The 23064-nt window shown below is 32.6% G+C and overlaps 1 protein-coding gene across 2 annotated transcripts; it reads right to left on the bottom strand.

Moving 5' to 3' along the window:
- Positions 1-5233: 5233 nt before the first annotated feature.
- LOC127737345 (NKAP-like protein) lies at positions 5234-23057 on the bottom strand. Of its 2 annotated transcripts, none has more exons than XM_052247961.1 (9): positions 22961-23057; positions 18370-18685; positions 16307-16390; positions 15339-15394; positions 14902-14977; positions 11436-11557; positions 10104-10185; positions 8260-8409; positions 5234-5460 (listed from the first exon to the last, which is right to left on the bottom strand). In XM_052247961.1, exons 2-9 carry the CDS (start codon positions 18663-18665, stop codon positions 5295-5297), a joined length of 1032 nt encoding a protein of 343 aa, XP_052103921.1. In that variant the 5' UTR covers positions 18666-18685; positions 22961-23057; the 3' UTR covers positions 5234-5294. The 2 variants fall into 2 exon arrangements, with proteins under 2 accessions (XP_052103921.1, XP_052103922.1); XM_052247962.1 differs by having other exon boundaries at positions 23014-23035.
- Positions 23058-23064: the final 7 nt, after the last annotated feature.

Raw genomic sequence — 23064 nt, 5'->3', positions numbered from 1 at the left:
TAATTTTACAATGACCTGTGAAACTGACATAATCAGGATAATTTCACAATGACCTATGAAACAGACATATTTAGGATAATTTCACAATGACCTGTGAAACTGACATAATCAGGATAATTTTACAAAGACCTGTGAAACTGACATAATCAGGATAATTTTACAATGACCTGTGAAACTGACATAATCAGGAAAAATTCAAAATGACCTGTAAAACATAAAAATGAGGTTCAGGCCAGATAACTACTGTCAAACAGAGAGGACACCTTACCAAGATTCGTTAAAATGTATAAAGTTGACCTTTTACTTTTTATATATGATGACTTGACTGAATTAGGGAAACTTTAGTTGATTAATGAACCATTGGAAATGAGGTAAAGAAAAAAACATTTTCAGAAAGACATCAGGGCTCACGCTAGCAGGCGACTGGGGTGAAAAAGTCGCTTTCCTGTCCCATGTCACATGTAGTACACCTTAAAATTATTTTATAAAACAATTACTTATTACTGATGGAAATGGGAAATTGACTAGTGACAAAAAAGTTTCAGATTGATGTGTACACCTCAAAATCATTCTATACACCAATATAGTTGTCTGATTACTCACAGTATGTGAAAAACTAACCAACTGTGGAAACTAACTGTTCCTATTGAGCTCTGAAAATGAGATGAAGGTGAGAAGGATATTTTCACTTAAAAAATGGTTATGTAGACCAAAATTTTGTAGTAGTTTTATTGTTGCGCCTGCGACTTTCTCGCAGAAAGCTCGACATAGGGATAGTTATCCGCGGCGGCGGCGTTAACTGACTTCTTAAAAGCTTAATATTTTAGAAGGTAGAAGACCTGGATGCTTCATACTTTGTATATAGATGCCTTATGATATGAAGTTTCCGTCTGTCATATGTCCATAATCCTTGACCTCATTTTCATGGTTCAGTGACTACTTGAAAAAAAGGTTAAGATTTTTTGTAATGTTAATATCTCTCTTACTATGAGTGATGGGATAACTATATTTGGTATGTGCGTACCTTGCAAGGTCATCATGCCTGTCAGACAGTTTTCATTTGACCTCAACCTCATTTCATGGATCAGTGAACAAGGTTAAGTTTTCGTGGTCAAGTCCATATCTCAGATACTATAAGCAATAGGTCTACTATATTTGGTGTATGTAATGATTGTAAGTTGTACATGTCCAACTGGCAGGTGTCATCTGACCTTGACCTCATTTTCATGGTTCAGTGGTTATAGTTTAGTTTTTGTGTTTTGGTCTGTTTTTCTATTACTGTATGCAGTAGGTCAACCATATTTTGTGTATGGGAATATTTTATGATGTACATGTCAGTCTGGCAAGTTTTATTTGACCTTGACCTCATTTTCATGGTTCACTGCTCAATGTAAAGTTTTTGTGTTTTGGTCTGGTTTTCTAATACTGTATACAGTAGGTCAACTATATTTGGTGTATGGAAATATTTTACGAGGTATATGTCAATCTGGCAGTTTTTATTTGACCTTGACCTCATTTTCCTGGTTCATTGCTCAATGTTAAGTTTTTGTGTTTTGGTCTGGTTTTCTAATACTGTATGCAGTAGGGCAACTATATTTGGTGTATGGAAATATTTCATGATGTACATGTCAGTCTGGCAGGTTTTATTTGACCTTGACCTCATTTTCACGGTTCATTGCTCAATGTTAAGTTTTTGTGTTTTGGTCTGTTTTACTTATACTGTATGCAAAAGGTCAACTATATTTGGTGTATGGAAATATTTTATGATGTAGATGTCAGTCTGGCAGGTTTTAATTGACCTTGACCTCATTTTCATGGTTCATTTCTTATGTTTAGTTTTTGTGTTTTGGTCTATTTTTCTTAAAGTTTAAGCAATATGTCAACTATATTTGGTGTATGGAATGATTGTAAGGTGTATATGTCTGTCTGGCAGGTATCATCTGACCTTCACCTCATTTTTATGGTTCATTGGTCAATATTCGGTTTTCCTGTTTAACTTTGTTTCTTCGATACTATAAGCAAAAGGTCAACTATATTTGATGCATGGAATGATTTTAAGGTGTACATGTCGGTCTGGCAGGGATCATCTGACTGTGACTTCATTTTCATGGTTCATTGGTCAATATAGAATTTCCATGGTTTGGTCTCTTTCTTTTATACTATAAGCAGGTGTACATGTATTTGTGGCTTGGTTTATCTAACTTGACCTCATTTTCTTGAATCATAAATGTTAATGTGATACTTGTAGTAAAACTTTATATGTTGGACTAGCAAAATAAAATCAATGGTCAGTATAGTAGGCGAGACATTTCAGCGTGTGCACTCTTGTTACTCAAAGTATTTAAACATACAAATTTAATATTGATCATTAATCTGTGACAAGAGGTCAAACTAAGTTGGCTCCAATCAAAAGTAAATGAGAACTTATTCTTTATTTCAATCTTCATGTCTCCTATAGTTATAAATTGAACTATGACCCTAATTATAAGGTCATTAAAACTACTGTATGCCAGTCAGAAAATTAAAGCCATTTATATACAAAATAAAACAGATTGTCTGGCTCATCTACCTCCTGACATATTAAGATTTTTAGTATACAATACTGTGTTCTTCAGATTAGCATACATATGTCCCATCATTAGAGGGGCCTCAGTGGCCGAGTGGTCTAAGTAGTCGAACTACTGTTTCACTAGCCTGTCAACACTGAGGTTGTGAGTTGAATCCCGCACATGGCAGGTGCACTCGACTCCAATCTTAATTGACTTAAGGATTGTCAGTTTTCCTGCTGAAGGTTGTGGTTCTCTCGGGGCACTCCAGCTTCACCACCAATAAAAACTGACAGCCACAAAATAGCACAATAGTGTTGAAAGTGGCGTAAACCCACAATTAATCAATCCTATCATTAGCAGCATGAAAACTAGAAATGAAGAGATTTGAACGACCTAACAAAAAATAAACCATGTTTGGTTTTGTCAATTATCTTTCAGATGATTATCTATGTGACATTAGCAAAAGATGAAAGAAAATTATCTGGAACAGAACTAGTAGGTTAAATATCTGTTCCTAGGTGTATAACATATCTATATGTGCTAAAAAATCAGCTAAAATCAACAAAAAGATTGTTGTGAGTTGTGGTCTATTTATAGTTGGACAAACAAAAACAAATTGTTTTTTTTTCAAAAACTTTTGAACCATAGAATTAATTATCTGATCCCAGAAACAGATTTACACTGGAAAACTTAATTTTGATCAATGATCCATGAAATGATGACAGAGACAGATTAACCTAGCAAGATGGAGATGTTGCAATCTTTGTATACAAAAAATGTTGTTGACATGTTCCTTATAGTATCTGAGAAATGGACCTGATCACTAAAAATTATGACCAATATTGACCACTTAAACTATGATATAGGTTTTACTACAAGTATCACAAAAGCATAACATTTTCAGTCCATGTAAATGAGGTCAAGGTCAGATGAACCCAATCAGAGACGCACGAGCACCTTACAATCATTCCATACACAAATTATACTAGTGATTACAGTATCTGAGTAAAGGACCAAACCATGAAAACTAGACATTGACTAATGAACCCTGAACATGAGGTCATGGTCAGATGGACATGTTCACCTTACATTATTACATACAGCATTACTTTTAGTATCTTAGAAATTGATGTAATCAAAAAAACTAAACAATGACCAATGAACCATAAAAATGATGTCAATGTCAGATGTGCCTGTCCCAAGTCAGGAGCATATGTAATACAGGGGTTGTCAATTGTCATTTGTTTTTCCTTAATATTGCTTTGTACTGTCAGGCTGTTGATTGTCTCGTTTCAATTGTTTCACATTTTGTGAGTTATGGCCTTTTATAGCTTTCTATGCAGTATGAGTTTTACTCATTGTTGGAGGCCTTACAGTGATCTAGAGGTGCTATCATCTACATCATTTGCTAGATAGTTGTCTCTTATTTGGAATCACACCACATCTCCTTATTTTATAATGTTCACCTAACAATCATTCTATACACCAAATATAGTTGACCTATTGCTTATTTTTTTGTTGAGAAAAGGACCTTAACACAAAACTAAGAGTCAACCAAAGAACAATGAAAATGAGGTCAAGGTCAAATGAACCCTGCCAGACAGACATATACACTTACAATCATTCCATACCCCAATTGAAGATGACCTTTTACTTATAGTATCTGGGATATGGTCTACCAAGAAAAAAATTACCTTGATCACTGATCCATGAAATGAGACCAAGGTCAGGTGAACCCTGTCTGAGTCATTTCAACACTATACTGTGTGATGTGTTTTCACATCCATAGCTCAGCAACTCCCTGTTTTTAGAATAGTTAAAGTAGGGGTATCATTTTTGAGCAGTAGCTCACAGTTCAACTTGTTAAAATATATTTTTCAGGGTAAAGATTACATTTATGCAATCAAAAGTTGAAAACCCTTATGGGAGTGGCTTGAAAGATTTATTTTCCATACCTCACTACTTTTGAGTATTTTCTTCATTTACATTTCAAGCAATTTATCAATGAAATATATACTTACTGTGACTTGACTGTAAGTGTTGGTCTCCACCTATTGCAGTTTATTTAAAATTCTGACCAACTTTCAATTTATTTTATCAAACCAAACTGTTCAACTGGTCAGAAATTTTAACAAACTACTGTAGAAAAGCACAGTCAAGTCATGAAATTTGGTAAGAATTTTGAATAAACTGCAATAGGTGGAGAGCAACAGCAAGTCACAGTAAGTTAATCTATCTATTCTGAAAAAAGCCATGAAAGATAATTTATCAAAACTGGAGTAATCTTCCTTTGTGCATAATTGTAGTTGAATCAACCAAATACCAAGACAGCGAAATGGATAGGATCTAAAGAATGTTCATCTCTCTGCACTATGTTGTTTGTGCCCTCAAAGTTCAAGATGAGACTTGGAAGATACAGATACCAAGCAAGAGATATATTTAATTCAATCTTTTCCCCAAAAATTACAGCTTTCACTACATTCTCACTCCACACTCTGAATTTAGGGATGGTGTCCACTAATGCTGATCATTAGAAATTCACACAGAATTACTGTCCTTGAGTTGAATATGCATGAACTATTTGCCACTGGATGTTAAAAAAAATATCAATCAATCAGAATGCCTTGTTGTGCTGTGTCAAATATAATCTTTCATTAAAAGATAAAAGACAGAACAACAACAAATACATGTAATAAATCATATTTAATTTAATGTCATCTATGTACAATATCATCAATATTTGCATTAATCTTTCTTTGTCCTTTTATGAACCATTTCTTTAAATTGGGAGAGAATCTTTATCTCTCTCTTTGACCTTTCTTCATGATTAAATGTAGCTAAAGCTCTCTTTTCGTCAGCACTGTAAATCTGGTTTTCTTTACGTAAACGAACAGCTTCCATTCTCCGATGTCTGAAAATAAACAATTCAGATGAATAAAGATAACGAGAAATAACATTCTTGTGTTCTTTGATTTTGAATGTCCAGTTAACAGAATTTTACTATTTAAGAAAACAATTTAGACAGAAATAATTTCGTGTACAGGTACTATATAAGCCTTCAAAGACAACACACTTAAGCCTTTAAGAGCCTAATGAGCAAGTCTTACCTCCTACCCCTCCCCCTTTTGCACCCTTGTTACACAATGGAAAATCTTGCTTTAAATATCATGCAACTGGACGTTAAGCAAGCAACATAAGCTAAATGGGAACCTAGAATGTGGCATAGTTGCGACCAAGTATGTGACCTAATCACTAATACAGTAATAAACTTCTTTGAACAAGGATTCCTTGTAGAAGATCTTCAAATCATTACTTTTATGAAGTCTTGTACAATTGGGTTTGTGTGATCCTTCTGATTCAAATTAAAAATTCCCCAATCACAACAAAGAAATGCCTCTAAAGCAGGGCTTCCAAAATGCTCGTATTGTCGGATAAATTATATAAATGACTTGTTGTGCCGAGGCTGAAACGGACATTTTAACATAGTTCAGAAAAAAAAATTGAAGCTTATGCGATCTTTTTGACCTGACCTTTTGCCTTAAACAGCCACACATTTCCGGTCATATAAGTGACATGATGAATAATTACTATCAAAACAAACCCTATTTTAATACCCTCCCATTACAATCAAGGTTAATTAGTTCTGTGACAGCTGAAATTTACCTGTTCAGGCAACAGGTAAACTATTTTGTACGGACATTGATCGGTCTATTAAAAGTTATTTTCTTAAATTTCAGCAGTTTGCATCTAATTAATTTAGTCAACAAGATTAAGATTATCAGTAAATGTATATAAATATGATTTGATGAAAATTAAAAAGGTAGTATAAATGTTTTAAGTGAAAAATTGTCAGAACCACGTTGTTTGAACTAGTACACTCGTGCACATGTGCACAGGTGTGAGATTTAATTATGCATCCGAATATTCAAAAATACTAAAAATATCATTGATACCTTTAACTAACGTTCATTTCGAGTATTTTCCTGAAGAAAATATGCAGAAAGAGCTACTTGAACTCAATCGTGCTTTGTAAACGTACATGGATTTTACGTATCTGTCTCTGGTCCGTGTCAGAGTCTGAAGCCATGTTTTTAACTGATCAACACAAAATGAAATATTCTACCTGCTTTTATTCATCACATATAAAGTTTCGTCAGAAACCTTTAATTTCTTCATAAGTTTACCTCCTTTACATCACAAATAATATTTCCCTTAGGATTCAGAAAAAAAGTGTGTGGCATCATTGCGGCAAATATTGCCACACAATCAGCATGCATTGAGGATTCACTAATGGGTCTCAAAATCATTTAATGTTTTAAGAGCTTTGCCAAGTAGTTTCATAGAAGAAAATGATTGTCTCTGTTTTCCATCAAATTGGAACATAGGACCTTATACATATTCCTGCCAAATATTAAGTCATATTGACTAAGTAGTTTCAGAGAAGATCAAAATGTGAAATTTAATGGATAAATGATTGAAACCAAGATTTTGCAACAGCTAAAACTGTCCTTTTATGGGACAGGTAAATGCTAAACTGTAGAACCATGAAAAATAAGATGTTCTGCAGGGCGCAGATTGATAAGACCCCAGAGGTCGAACCCTGAACAGTTGAGGCAAGTATAGACACAACATTTAAGCTTTATACAGCTCTGAACTTGAAATTGGACATTAACCTGTTATGGTCCAATATCCAAAATCTAAATCTATGGTTAGATTCAGCATATCAAAGAACCCCAAGAATTCAATGTTAGATGAATTCAAACAAAGTTTAATTTTGGACCCTTTTGATCTCAATGTGGACTAATTTGATAATGGGGCCAAAAATCCAAAATCTAAACACACAGTTAGATTTAGCATATCAAAGAACCCCATCTATTAAATTTTTGTTAAAATCAAACAGTTTAATTTTGGACCCCGATTTGGACCAACTTGAAAACTGGGCCCAAAATCAAAAATCTAAATACATGTTTTGATCAGCATATCAAAGAACCCCAAGAATTTTTGTTAATATCAAACTTAAGTAAATTTTGGATCCTTTGGACCTTAATGTGGACCAATTTAAAAACTGGGCCCAAAATCAAAAATCTAAATCAAGGTTAGATTCAGCATATCAAAGAACCCTAAAAATTCAAAATCAAATCAAACAAAGTCTAATTTTGGACCCTTTGGACCAATTTGAAAATGGGGCCAAAAATTAAAAATCTAAATAAATGGTTAGATTGGGTATATCAAAGAACCCCAATAATTTAATTTTTGATGAAATTAAACTTTATATCAAACAAAGTTTAATTTTGGACCCTTTGTTCCTCAATGTGGACTAATTTAAAAACGGGGTCCAAAATCCAAAATATTAATACACGGTTAGATTCAGCATATGAAAGAACTCCAACGATTATAGACTTTGAATTAAACCCCATTGAAATTGGTCAAGAAATAGGCAATTCATACAAAGAATAAGAAAAGTATTGTTTTTGGCCCCTAACTACTAAACTGTTAAGGCCCAAACCCTCAAAATCAATCTCAACCTTCCATTTAAGGTATGGAACTGTATGGTACAATTTCATAGAGATCCATACACTTATACTCAAGTTATTGTCTGGAAACCAAATGTGTGAAACGATGAGGATGACATAGCCATACCATCATATGGCCGCAATTTTTTTGCAGTCGTATAAAAACCAAGCAAATTCCACATCACAGAATATTTTACCTGCTTCCACTCATTACATATCCAGTTTCTTCAAAAATTTTAATTTCATCACTGGTAAGACCTATTTCTCCTCTTCTTGGAATCCTCTTTCCTTCTGCTATGTAGGCAGCCATTGCAGCTCCTTCTCCTGGTAGCAAAGCTTTACCATAACTTAAAAGAAAAGGAATATACATTTAGAATATAGTTTGAAGAACCTGTGTATCTGATAGACTTTTTTTTATTATTGAAATTTCCATATCAGTGATTAATGACTATTTAAACAATGGAACTTCTAAACATGTAATATCCCTAACCAGGATCCTTAACTCCATGACCCTAAGCCTAAATGGTAATAATTGTTCAGTGATTAGTATCCTGAGTTCTATGATTCAATGATTAGCTTTTATATGATAACTTTAGTAACAGTAACTTCTGTTGTTAGGACTCTGCTGTAATCACTGTAACTTTGGTGTAATAAAATGCTCCGCTGGGCGCAGCTTGATACGACCGCAGAGGTCGAACCCTGAACAGTTGGGGCAATTATGGACACAACATTCAAGCTTGATACAGCACTGAATTTGGATTGTAATTAAATATTTGACACAGCATAGGTTTCTGACACAGAATGAATGTGGTCTAAGAACTTAATTTTTTTTTAATTTACCTATTCAAACCATATCATTATTATTTGCTTTTATATATAAATCAGAAATAACCAATTTAAAATGGAAAATTTTAAAGAAAAAAAAGGGAAAAAAAATCCTCCACCAATTTTTTGAACCCCCTTATGATTCATCACCCCCAAACTCAAACCCAGCTTTCCCTTTGTGATATGGAACCTTGCAGTACAATTTCATAAAGATCCATACACTTACACACAAGTTATTGTCCTGAAACTAGAAAAATGCTTGTTTTTTTGCCCTTTTATGGCCCCTTATTATTAAAATTTTGAGGGAATTACCCCCAAAATCAATCCCAGCATTCCCTTTGTGATATGGTACCTTGCAGTACAATGTCAGAGAGATCCATACATTTGAACACAAGTTATTGTCTGGAAACTAGAAAAATGCTTGTTTTTTGCCCCTTTTTGGCCCCCTAATTCCTAAAATTTGGAGGCAATTACCCCCAAAATCAATCCCAGCATTCCCTTTATGATATGGAACCTTGTGATACAATGTCAGAGAGATCCATACACTTACACACAAGTTATTGTCATGAAACTAGAAAAACGCTTGTTTTTTGCCCCTTTTTGGCCCCTAATTCCTAAAATTTGGAGGCAATTACCCCCAAAATCAATCCCAGCATTTCCTTTGTGATATGGAACCTTGTGGTACAATGTCAGAGAGATCCATACACTTACACACAAGTTATGTCTGGAAGTTACAAAAATGCTTATTTTTGGCCCCTTTTTGGCCCCTAATTCCTTAACTGTGGGTACCATAACCCCCAAAATCAATCCCCACCTTCCTTTTGTGGTATTGAACCTTATGGTAAAATTTCATTGAGATCCATTCACTTAAACTAAAGTTAGAGTGCGAAAACTAATGTGTCTTCGGACGACAACGCCGACGACGACGCCAACGTCATACCAATATACGACCACAAAATTTTGTTTGCGGTCGTATAAAAATGAGAGTAACCAAACAACACAACATAATCTAGAGGTTAACATAATCTAGAGGTCAAAATATGTTCTTCAATGATCAAATGTCAATATTATATGTCGCTAAAGAAGATTCATCGTATAGTGTTGGAATGACGGACAAATGTAAACCAGTATATCCTTTCAGAGCTATGGAATAAGTATCTTTTCATTTTATTTCAATAGTGGTCTGATGAATGTTATATTTGTCCGATAAACTTACTCTACTTTAGTTTGTACTCCTCCTTTGTCTGTCTGTGGTTGTGGGCCAACTATTGAATCCTCGTCATTAACATCTGTTGATTCTGTTGACAAAATAGATAAACTTATTTACTGTGTTTCATTTGTTTCACTTTCAATATCATACAAAAAGAATAAATTAGTCACATGACCAACAAGTTGTATATGTTACAATTTACTCCTGAAAATTTTGATCTTAACTTGACATAAGCATGTGACATATTTAGATAAAACAATTACAGATTATAGTGTAAGCAATAATTGCTGTTATTATACCTTACATATATTTCAAACAATTCTATTGGGTAAAACGTTATCACGTGACATGGAATAATTCAGTTAATTTTCATTCAATTGCAAGGAAGAACGAATAACCCTAAAAATTTACACCAGCGTTGAATAACCCTATTATTCACCGGCGAATAACCTTTTTAGTTTGTTGATTTGTACTCATGAAAATGACGTCACAGACGTAAATAAACAAAATGGCAACATTCAAGTTACAGGAAGCCCATTGATCGAGAGAAGAGGAAATAAGGCTTTTGACGTGCATCTTGTGCCGATGATATCTCTAATAACGGTCCTTTTCAGGGCCATCAATATTTTACAAAAAGAATCTACCTTTGTTGTACATACGAGAATTCTAAGACACAAATTACATGTATTTTTGAACGTCAACTTGTGTTTGTTACTGACTCAAGTAAGGGTAAGTGCTTTTACAATGATTCAAAACACCCTTCCACTGTTAGTTCGGTATAATAAAACAATTGTGGCCCCTTAAAAGCGATGAATATCCAAAATTGTCAACCCTTAAAAGTTATTTCACTTCGGGCTGCGCCCTCAGTGAAATAACCTTCTCGTGTTGACAATTTTGGATATTCACCTTTTCAACAGGCCATAATTGTATAATATCAGGAATTCAGGATACTAATATTTAAAGTATCAATGTCTGCTCCTATCAAAGCAAGGAAAAAGTTGTTTTCTACATACATTCATTATTTTCTCTACCCACAAAAATCAATGAATATTACCATTCTACCAAAAAATAATAAAGAGAAATTCATTTGTATAAGAAAAACACACACAATATGCCTTTCGACATTTTTGTATCAATGGGATACAGTCACTGTCTCATTTATTTATATCCCACTTCTCTGTTTGTTCATATATAATCTTAGAAAATATAAGCTTTAAGTCTAGCTACTAATAAAAGAAGATACTTAATGGAAAATCAAAATTCATAAGCTATAGTGAAACTGACAAATTATGGCAAAAAACAAAAAATTGCTCTTAACCCTGATGACTACCGGCTTACTTTTTTCTACCCACATGACCTGCCCATCTTCTTCTTCCTCTCCACTACTCTCTGATTCAGAACTGTCTGTTACATCTTTTCTCTTTTTCTTCTTTTTTCTTTTCTTCTTAGATTTCTTTGACCTTTTGTTGTTCAGCAAAAATAAAAATGGCAATATTATTCTTGGTTTATCTAAAATACAAATCCTAATAATGGTGCATTCTCAACCCTAGAATAATGTGCCCAATTTTGGAATGCAGCTGTATAATACTTTTGGTGACTGTAAAATCTATTTCTCTAATTCTTTGGCAATTTAACCCTTTCTGAAACCATTGTTTAAAATAATTGAATCAATGTGTGGTTGCTGATCACAGTAGATGATTTTTTAAGTTATAAGGCCTTTATCAATCAGCTCAAAGGATGGATCAAATTGCTAACACCTGTTAGAGAATTTGACAACTTTATAAAAACTTGTACTATGGGGAAATGGTTCCACCTGCAGAAATTGTTACAAGTAGTTTACTATTACATATAAATATGTATTTCATTAAATGTTCTTGATTAAAAGGGTTCTTTTTATAATGTTTTTTTCCCCATTTGATCCAGAAATGCATTTTGCACAACAATTTCATAAATTTATGATGTAATCATGAATGTGAAGGCACTCAAAAAGGATTTTAATTTATCAATTATAAAAATTTATTGATAATCATTAGAGAAATAGTTTCTTACATAGTTACTAGTGGATTATCAAATTTATCCAAACATGATAATTCAACTATCTCAATTTGATATATCTGATAATCCACTGGTACCAATGTAAGAATCTATATAATATATAGGACTAGTGTTTTCAAGTAAAGTTATTCCAATTTATAATTACCTAGTAAGTAAATACTTGAGAACAATTGTAAGGGAGGGGTCAAGTTATCTTTAAACATTAAACTGAACAGTGTCAGCACACAATACTTATAATATCAGTACACCATACTTATAATACTACCAAAAATAAAGCTGTGATATGATAGGGATGTGTAATCGCCAATCTGTCAACTTCTTTTTCCATAGTTTTAAAGAAGTGATTTGAAAACAAAAGGGTTTGAATTATGACCATTGTCTTGTGTAAACAAGCTGTCAATCAAATTGAAATAAGAAAGTTGATTATGGCTATTCCAGGGGGAAAATGTATGGGGTTGGACACCATCTTTTTTATACCACACCACCCATATTTTTATAGTCATTTGTACAGTAACAGAATTGTATTTGCTTCAACCCCTACAACCTACAGAAAAAGTGTCCAACCTTCCCATCCTTTTTTCTGCAATAGCCCTTATGGAAAATTAAATAGGCCCGTTTGAAAAGGCCCCAAATGTACATTAAAATAAAACATCAAGTAATTTACAGATTTTCCTAAAATAGAAGGTAAATGTTTGGCATGGATATATTATCACTTGTCTCTAGACTGGATATGTTATCTCTAGACTAGATATGTTATCACTTGTCTCTAGACTAGATATGTTATCACTTGTCTCTAGACTGGATATGTAATCACTTGTCTCTAGACTGGATATGTAATCACTTGTCTCTAGACTGGATATGTTGTCTCTAGACTGGATATGTTATCACTTATCTCTAGACTGGATATGTTATCACTTGTCTCTAGACTGGATATGTTTTCACTTGTCTCTAGACTGGATATGTTATCACATGTCTCTAGACTAGATATGTTATCACTTGTCTCTAGACTAGATATGTTAACACGTGTCTCTAGACTAGATATGTTATCACTTGTCTCTAGACTGGATATGTAATCACTTGTCTCTAGACTGGATATGTTATCACTTGTCTCTAGACTAGATATGTAATCACTTGTCTCTAGACTGGATATGTTATCACTTGTCTCTAGACTAGATATGTTATCACTTGTCTCTAGACTGGATATGTTATCACGTGTCTCTAGACTAGATATGTTATCACTTGTCTCTAGACTGGATATGTTATCACTTGTCTCTAGACTGGGTATGTTATCACTTGTCTCTAGACTGGATATGTTATCACTTGTCTCTAGTGTTATCACTTGTCTCTAGACTGGATATGTTATCACTTGTCTCTAGACTAGATATGTTATCATTTGTCTCTAGACTGGATATGTTATCACTTGTCTCTAGACTGGATATGTAATCACTTGTCTCTAGACTGGATATGTTGTCTCTAGACTGGATATGTTATCACTTGTCTCTAGACTAGATATGTTATCACTTATCTCTAGACTGGATATGTTGTCTCTAGACTGGATATGTTATCACTTGTCTCTAGACTAGATATGTTATCACTTGTCTCTAGACTGGATATGTTATCACTTGTCTCTAGACTAGATATGTTATCACTTGTCTCTAGACTGGATATGTTATCACTTGTCTCTAGACTAGATATGTTATCACTTGTCTCTAGACTAGATATGTTATCACTTGTCTCTAGACTGGATATGTTGTCTCTAGACTGGATATGTTATCACTTGTCTCTAGACTGGATATGTTATCACTTGTCTCTAGACTGGATATGTTATCACTTGTCTCTAGACTGGATATGTTATCACGTGTCTCTAGACTGGATATGTTATCACTTGTCTCTAGATTGATTATTTTCCATGCTTTGCTAAAATTTACTGTAAGTATAATAAGGTATACAGAAAATATTTTAGAACTGACCTACGCCATATTATGTTAATATTATTTAATTACTTACAAAAATAATTTTAGGACTATAAATTAATTAATGAACACTGCTTAAGGGGGCATTAGCTACAATTTAGAAACAAAAAAATAAAATATGATTTTTCTTTTGTCTCAAACTTTTATAAAAGCAGAATATAGAAATGACAAAATAAGCTAAATAATATTGTTGATGTATTGTTGGCCTGCAAGTCAATAATTCAACCTCATTTGAATTTGTATTCATATTACCTTTAATTTGAACCTAAGCTGAAGACGGGTTATGCATTTGCTAAGTGTGTTCAATTATTAAAAAGAAAAAAATGTCAACAGTGAAATGTGAAACAAGAAAGTCTTTTTGTTGACTGATTTGGCCCACAAAAATCTTTCATATACAAGTGAGACAATGATTTACACTTTTTCAATCTATGAAATCAATCAAACAGACCTAGAACAGTTGTCATTATACGATTGCATATGATTGTCTGTCTATTTATATTTATGTTTATACCGGCTGTATGACCAACGGCAGTCTTCTGAAGTCATATTGATGGTTAATTAGATGGTGTCAAATCTAAAATACGAACCAAATGCTGATACATTGTAACGAATCCATGCATGGGTATTGTTTCCTTTGGACTTTTTGTAATTTGGATATATGTTTTAGAATGTTTTTAATCAAACATGAGAATTTAAATCAAATCGGTGATCATGAATTTGACAGCTAATGCCCCTTTAATACATATTTCAATAATTATTATTAAAATAAAACATACCTTGCACTCTTTTTCTTATGTTTTTTGTTTTTACTTTTCTTTTTCTTGGACTTTTTGTGTTTCTTTTTATTATCTCCTAAAAATATAAAGCATTTAAATATGAGATCATGCAGAAAAATATTTTGTTTGCATTTTAATTCTTTATACTGTAGTGAAATCAAATTTTATTATAAAGTTTGATAGGAAGAAAATCTGTTTTCCCTTTCAACATATATATGCAAAAGATCTTTTTACAGTATTCAGAATCAACATGTTAAAAAAAAACAATATGTGCACAATTTGTTCTATAAATTTCAAAGATCTGGGTTGAAGACTGAAGGAGTTGATTACACAAAACAGGTAATACTATACCCTGATAGTATAGATGATTCTTAAAATCTATTGCTTTATTTTGTTGCATTTTTGAAAAAATAATCTAAGCACAATATAATGATTACCTGATGATGATGACTCTGATCCAGATGACAACTCTCCATCTCCCGAAGACTCTGACCTATAAAATATAAAGAAATCATTTATTTACTTTTATTTTTTTTAGACTACGTATCCTAATCAATTATGTTTTTTTGTATATTAAGCAAAGTGCCTCACAATACACTCTAACCAATACTAATCATCACATTGCAACTATAACTTAAATATGCTCACAAATTATAAATGCAGATACTGGAAATTCAGAAATTATTGTGAGCATATATTATTGCGATTTTTGAATAATGGACAAAAATGTGAGTTTAAATTATTGCGATTTTAGGAAAAGCTACACACAGATATATGTACCAGATATCAGAATGCGAGTTCTTATTATTGCGATACTCAAGGAGTCGCATTAATTAAAACCTCACAATAATTTCTGAATTTACAGTACTGTAAATTCAGAAATTATTGTGTGTATTTATTATTGCGATTTTTGAAGAATGGATAAAAAAGGGGAGATTAATTATTGCAATTTGAGGAACTGCTGCACACAGATATCAGAATGCAAGTTTTTATTATTGTGATACTCACCCATTCGCATTATTTGCATTAATAAAAACCTCTCAATAATTTCTGAATTTACAGTCATTAATATTCATTGCTCAACAATACTGCACACAAGAAATATTCATCAGTTTAAATCAAAATTACTTGAGTATCTTAATGGTATATCAGGTTTGAATTCATAACAAAATCACCCAAGAGTGAAAAAACTCAGATTCAGAATTTAGTCTTAAATGATAAGCTTGTTTCAAGAAATTAATGACATCACAGTTTGATATGAACTGTATAAATATATTATTTATTATTTATACATCTAAATATGTGAAAAATCTACAACAGACATTCTCCATAACACTGCAAATATCATATAAACACTAAATAGGTTTTCACATACAAAAATTTGTCATTTCTAATTTACACTTACTCAGAATGTAATGCATGTTCCGGTGAGTTTCCCCAACATTCAGGGGCACCTCCAGCTCCAATCTTCTCTCTTTCATATCGTCTCCTGAAATGGAAACACACTAGTGATAAAAATGTATTGCTTTTTTCAAGTAACAAAGGAATATATGAAACATTACATGATATTACCAATTGTAAACAAAGGCCTTTAGCTTCGTCCACTATTTGAAATTTAAAGAATTACTCAAAATGTTAATAAGTAGAGAACAGAATAAAGAAATCACACAAAAAGACCCAGGAAAGATCTCTGTAAAGTGTAGCATAATTTATACTGCAAATTGTCAACCCTAATAAAACAAACGTTTTAACAGATATTTATCAGTATCAACTTTGGATAAGTATCGTAATTGACAAAGTAATGTCTTGGACACACAGTTACAATATTTTAATTCTATGAGTCATGTTTAAGTGTATTTTATATGCTACTTATGTCACCAAAATCCTGGAAGCTTTAATCAGAAGGAACCTATAGAAAAAATACCATCAAAACTGGATTAGACATGTAAATTGTAAGTACCATGTAAAAGTAACATTTTGAGCCATGTCATATGAAAAAGTCACCAAAATCAGACTTTAAAAGATTTTAGGGTTAACCCTAATAGGTTCCCTTAAAGCTCAAAAACTGTAAGAACTATGAAATATCTGTTTCGACTATGAGTACTTTGACATCATCTCTTCAGATGGGATGGTAGATGGTTGATAAAAGTATGGACGTAATAATTACACCTATTGAATGCTACTCCTGTGAGACCATTTCCCAAAAATCTTTCATACTAGGTAGGATTGATTGTTTTCATGTGTAGGTTGATTGTACTAATTGATAATGTTGTAACATGTAGGGTTATTATGAAAAATGTTGTAACATATATAATAAACTGTTATCACAGAGATATGTCTTGCTTTTTTGTAATTTTGATTATGCAAATGTTGAAATTAAAATGGCAATACTTAACAAGTTAGGCTAATATTCAAAGTCAATGAACCATGACTGAGGTACATGGTTAAACCATCTCCATGTAAATGAGATGCGCCAATGCTAATACAACTGCATACCAAATATCATTGACTTATTATAAGTTGTTCCCTTTAAACAAACCTAAACACAAACACTAACTTGTAAACTAAGCAAAAGTCAATAGGCCATGACTGAGGGGATGGAGCCAAATATTCTCCATTGAAATGAGATGTGCTAATGCTTATACAACTGAATACCAATTAACATTGGCCTACCACTAATGGTTCCCCTTGAACTGACCTAATCACAAACTAATACATGTAAACTAAGCAAAAGTTTCAAAGTCAATAGACCATGACTGAGGGGGCAGGGCCAAATAATCTCCATGGAAATGAGATGTGCCAATGCTAATACAACTGCATACCAAATGTCATTGACTTACCACTAGTGGTTCACCATAAACTAGACCTAATCACAAACTAATACATTGTTGATGCCGCCGACGCCGGAAACAGCATACCTATGTCTCGCTTTTTGACTTCGTCAAGCGAGACAAAAATGAATTTAACTATTACATAAAATTAAAATATCATTGATATAAATTGTACCAACACTGGTTGTGGAGAAATGAAACTGGCTATATAAATTCATAGTTATCTCATATGAATGTAATTTGTTTAAGTTTGCAAATTTTCAAGAAGCACAGAAGTTTAAGTAGTTAAACAAGTATTTATAAGATGTGTTAGGGAAACAATAGCTGCCAATAAACATTGGTAGGTTAACATGTACAATGTACATGTACTGTAAATTCAGAAATTAATGCGTGCATTTTTCATTGCGAATTTTGAAGAAAGGACTAAAATGCGAGATTAATCATTGCGATTTCAGTAAAATCTGCATACAAATATATGTATCAGATGTCAGAATGCGGGTTCTTATTATTGCGATACTCATCCAGTCGCATTATTCGAATTAATAAAACCCTCACAATAATTTCTGAATTTACAGTATAAGAATTAAAACAAAATAGTATCAGGTGACACAAAAACAAGACTTGAATTCATCAATACCTGTCAAAGAAATCAGGAAGTTTATTACTACTGTGTCCATGCTGATTGTAACTTTTGTCTCTGTGATGAAATGATGTACCATTCTCTCTTGAATGTTCATGTGATCCATATTTTGACATGTGATGTTTTGGAGATGGGCTTCTAGCATACTGTCTCAGAGGTGATCTAGACCTGGATTTCTTGCGATTATAATATCGTTCCTCATCCCTTTGAGAGTATTTGCTGCCCCTTTCATGATGGGAATGTCTTCCATGTCTTTTATCATTGTCTGGACTGGATGATCTACTATGAACCATAACTGTACTTGCCTTCAGACCTAAACAGAGCATAAATTTTGTTCACATAAGACTGAGAATTACCGGTATTATAAAAAAAGGTTTGAGAGATATTGTCCTTACAATTAGAGTTATTTGTACAAGACAAGAATTTGGTGTTTCCAAGATTCCTGTTGATACATTTGTACATCTAATTTATAACAAGCATAAATAATAATAAAGTAAAGAGTTTATTTATATAAACAAGCATTCTGTGAGTATTGCATGGCAATACATAGTCCCCTACCGGTTAAAAATTCATTGTATTGGAACTAAATTCTAACTTGATCTATAACTTGTCATGGTGTAAACTATATAACAAATATCAAGTCAATATCTTCAAGCATGACGACAAAAAGTGTTGAAAACTGATAATTTAAGTGAATTTTCTTAGTCCAAGAACCATAACTCTGCACAAAATCATCAGACCAGAACAAAATTCGAACTTGATCTGTAACTTGTCATGATGAAACTGTATACCAATTTCAAGTCAATATCTTCAAGCATGACGAAAAAAGTGTGGAAAACTGATTATTGGAGTGAATTTTCTGTCCAAGGACCATAACTTTCAGTAAAATCATCAAACCACAACAAAATTCAAACTTGAACTGTAACTTGTCTTGATAAAACCATATACCAAATATCAAATCAATATCTTCAAGAATGACAAAAAAAAGTGCTGAAAACTGATTAATTTAGTGAATTTTCGAAGTCAAAGGACCATAACTCTGCACAAAATCATCAGACGGGAACAAAATTCGAACTTGATCTGTAACTTGTCATGATAAAACAATACACCAAATATCAAATCAATATCTTCATGCATGAAGAAAAAAAGTGTAGAAAACTGATTTGCCGGACTGACTGATGGACAGACAGACAGACGGACGGAGTGCAAACCTCAAGTCCCCTTCGACTTCGTCGGTAGGGCACTAATAAGCCATTAACTCAAAAAAGGATTACATTTGTTGCATCTAACATTTGGGTACATGTAAACTCATTCCTTTGCCAACTAGTACTTTTGCCAACTCAAACTTCTACCAACTCATACCCATTTTTGTAGCATTGTTATGTATCATTTAACTAGAGAAATACAAATCTAAAAGAAAATTATGCAATTTATAATTGATCTTGTCTGAGATGTCATATGTACATGTCTCTGATCTACTGATAAAAAAAATTAATGTGTATTGACAAACATGGCATTGTTTAATGCTGCTTAAATCTCTTTGATTGTAAAATATTGAATTCATCACTTTTCTACTGTGTTGGTAAGTGAGGATATAAAGCACATCATCACTTTTAAAATCTGCAGAAAATTTTGAAAAATACCTTTTTTAACTGATATTTTTGTTGGGTGCATGATGAAGCAGACTTTTTTGGTTAGTGTACTGCATCTCTGAGGACTTAACCATTTTTTTGATATCATAGAGCTAAAACAAGAATTAAACAAATCCATTTGTTTATAATAGTGTTGTCTGCTCTATGGTCGGGTTGTTGTCTCTTTGACACATTCCCCATTTCCATTCTCAATTTTATATATATATTAGATACTTAACTGATTCATTCAATTTAGTTAACTGAACTTAAAATGTCAAACTTCAAAGCCATATTTTTTTCTTTTCGGTGAAAATGGTACTTGTTAAAGTATACCTCATATAACAGACTGTGATATTCAAAGTGCCGCTTTTATTCTGAAATTTAAGTTTTTAGTAACCTTCCTGGAATATTATTTCCACTGGAACAAATATTACAGTATTTGTTCCTAACAGAATAAAAGTTATAGAATATATGTTCCAATAGCAACAGAAACTTTGGCATTGTTTATAACAGTTTCCAGGAGAACTTCTGTTAGCCGGAACACTATAATGATCACTAATTAGTATATTTCATTACTACAATTTCAAATCAACATATCAAATTTTCTTTTTTCTTTTTAATTTCATGTGACAGAAAATAACAGCTTTATTGCATTTATTAATAAAAAGTAGGAGTTAATCAAAAAACAGGTACAAGTTGTTTGTGTAGAGAAATCAACATTTTAATCCTATGTTAATGTAGACCTTAACTATTTGGAAATCTGTGACACTTGCACTATTGACGTCATACAACAATCACTTTTGCATTATGGTGTGAGATACTACTTAGAGAAATAGAGCACCAGATGAAACAATACACCTTATCTCTATTTAGTCCAATCGGGTAAAAACGGTCACTAATATGTCCTATGACATATAACTTCTATGTCATTTGGTCTCTGGACATGCTGGATGAGAGTTGTATCATTGGCAATCATATCACATCTTCTTATTTCTATACGTAACGTAGACAACTTCCTGTTTTTGTCAAGTGTCGCAAAAACAAAGGTCATCAATATTGAGCTGAGGGAGGAAAAGTTTAAAAAGTGAAAATTTTGATAAACACAACTTAAAGTCATAAAAATGCTTTGTTCGAAGTGTTGATAATGGTTTATACAGGTCTCTTTGAAAAGTTTCATGCACAATAAATTGTTTAAAGACAGCTTTGAATGGTTTGTTATGTCATGAAAGTTTTGAAAAACACAACTTAAAGTCATAAAAATGCTTTTGTTTGAAGTATCAATAATGGTTTACAAAGGTCTCCTTGAAAAGCTCCATGCACATGCTATGTCATGAAAAAGTCGGTACCTCGAATGACCGAATAACACCGTTATTATCAGAATAACACTTGTAATGACCGAATAACACTTGAAATTTAATATTAGCACATATTGGTGACTTATAAATATTGATTAATAAATAATAGTATATTATTAATGTATTTTATAAATTAAAAATGATTTACAAAAAGTAGGTAAGTTCATAAAGATTATTTTAAATATAGTGTGTACATCCAACATGGCGACCAAGGAAATCACAATGGTCGCCATGTTGGATGTACACACTAAATTTAAAACGATCTTTATGAACTTACCTGCTTTCTGTTAATCATTTTTAAGTTATAAAATACACTTATAATATAATATTATTTAATAATCAGTTAAAAAGTCACCAATATGTGCTAATATTAAAATTTCAAGTGTTATTTGGTCATTACAAGTGTTATTTGGATAATAACGGTGTTATTCGGTCATTCGTGTTACCTTGAAAAAGTTGTGTAATTACAGAACTTATCTGGATTGGAATAAATAGCAATAAAGTATATTAGCACAACGTGACAAGTTGTGTCAATGTTTTGACCTCAGGATGAGGATATTTTCCTGTGTGTTGGAACGTTTGTGATGTCTAGTAATGGCGCACACCAATAGTAATATGGTGTATTGGCCTAGAGCATGACAACAGAAAATCTTCAACAACCACAAAAAAATGCATAGTTAACATTTTCTCAGTATCCCAGCCAACTCGGACACTTTGGAATTCAGCTTCCTACCAAATACAATTAAAGATTGGAACCTTCTAGCTCCGGATATCATCACCATGATGCAATTCGCAAAAGAACCAGCTTAGAAATTATAAGGGGGGTCACAAGTTGTAAGTAAGTTATAAACCTTGACACACGGGTAATGTACATGTAGTTATGTCTAAGGACGTGACATCATATCATATTAAGGGGACAAAGTCCCCTATAACGGTAAAAAAATCAATTAAAAAAAAAAAAAAAAAAAAAAAAAAATCGGGAAAATTTCCCGAAATTTTCATTCTACTAATGAACTCAAAATCGTTAACTTTTTAATTTTCAGACTTTTTTATTTTCCCGCATTTGCGCAGAAATCTACTTCCTTTTTCCGGTCTTGTTTGCATGAGTCTTTGAGTAAAATATATATTTATCAGTCTAGTAAAATATAGGAAGGAACGCAATACCAATTCCATTTTTAATAATTCCTTGAATGGCTTGATATGAAAAAACGTTACCTGATAGCGTTTCTTTGTTTACATTGAATATGACGTCATAACATAAATAACGTCACAACTAAAATTCCGAACAACAGAACCGAAATCGGAAACGTAAGGGTATTTCCGTTTCTTTTTTGAACAGATTTTGAAGTTAAAATATGTTTGAATTAAAAAAAAATAATTCATAGACTTCGTCCCCTTTCACAGGTAACGCCTGCCTCATATTATCAAGATCAAGATGAAATTATTCCTTACAATCTTAAAACATCATATCATCTTGGTAGCCTATGGCTTTGAAAGCAGCCAATAAACCGTAAGTCTGCCAAAGAAAGCATAGAAATAAGTATTAAACCTGTATTTGAATGATTATATCTAGAGAGGAAATAAAGTATTTTAATTTTAGACCTGAAAATCACGATGTTCCCAACAAGTGATTTATTGAACTGCTTATTGTTTACATTTTCTTCCAAAACGTCTGTGCGACGTAGACGATTAGCGTCGAAAAAAGG

This window comes from Mytilus californianus, unplaced genomic scaffold (assembly GCF_021869535.1).
Source record: "Mytilus californianus isolate M0D057914Y unplaced genomic scaffold, xbMytCali1.0.p SCAF_4, whole genome shotgun sequence".
NCBI lineage: Eukaryota > Metazoa > Mollusca > Bivalvia > Mytilida > Mytilidae > Mytilus > Mytilus californianus.
This window is presented reverse-complemented; position numbering and strand designations above follow the sequence as displayed.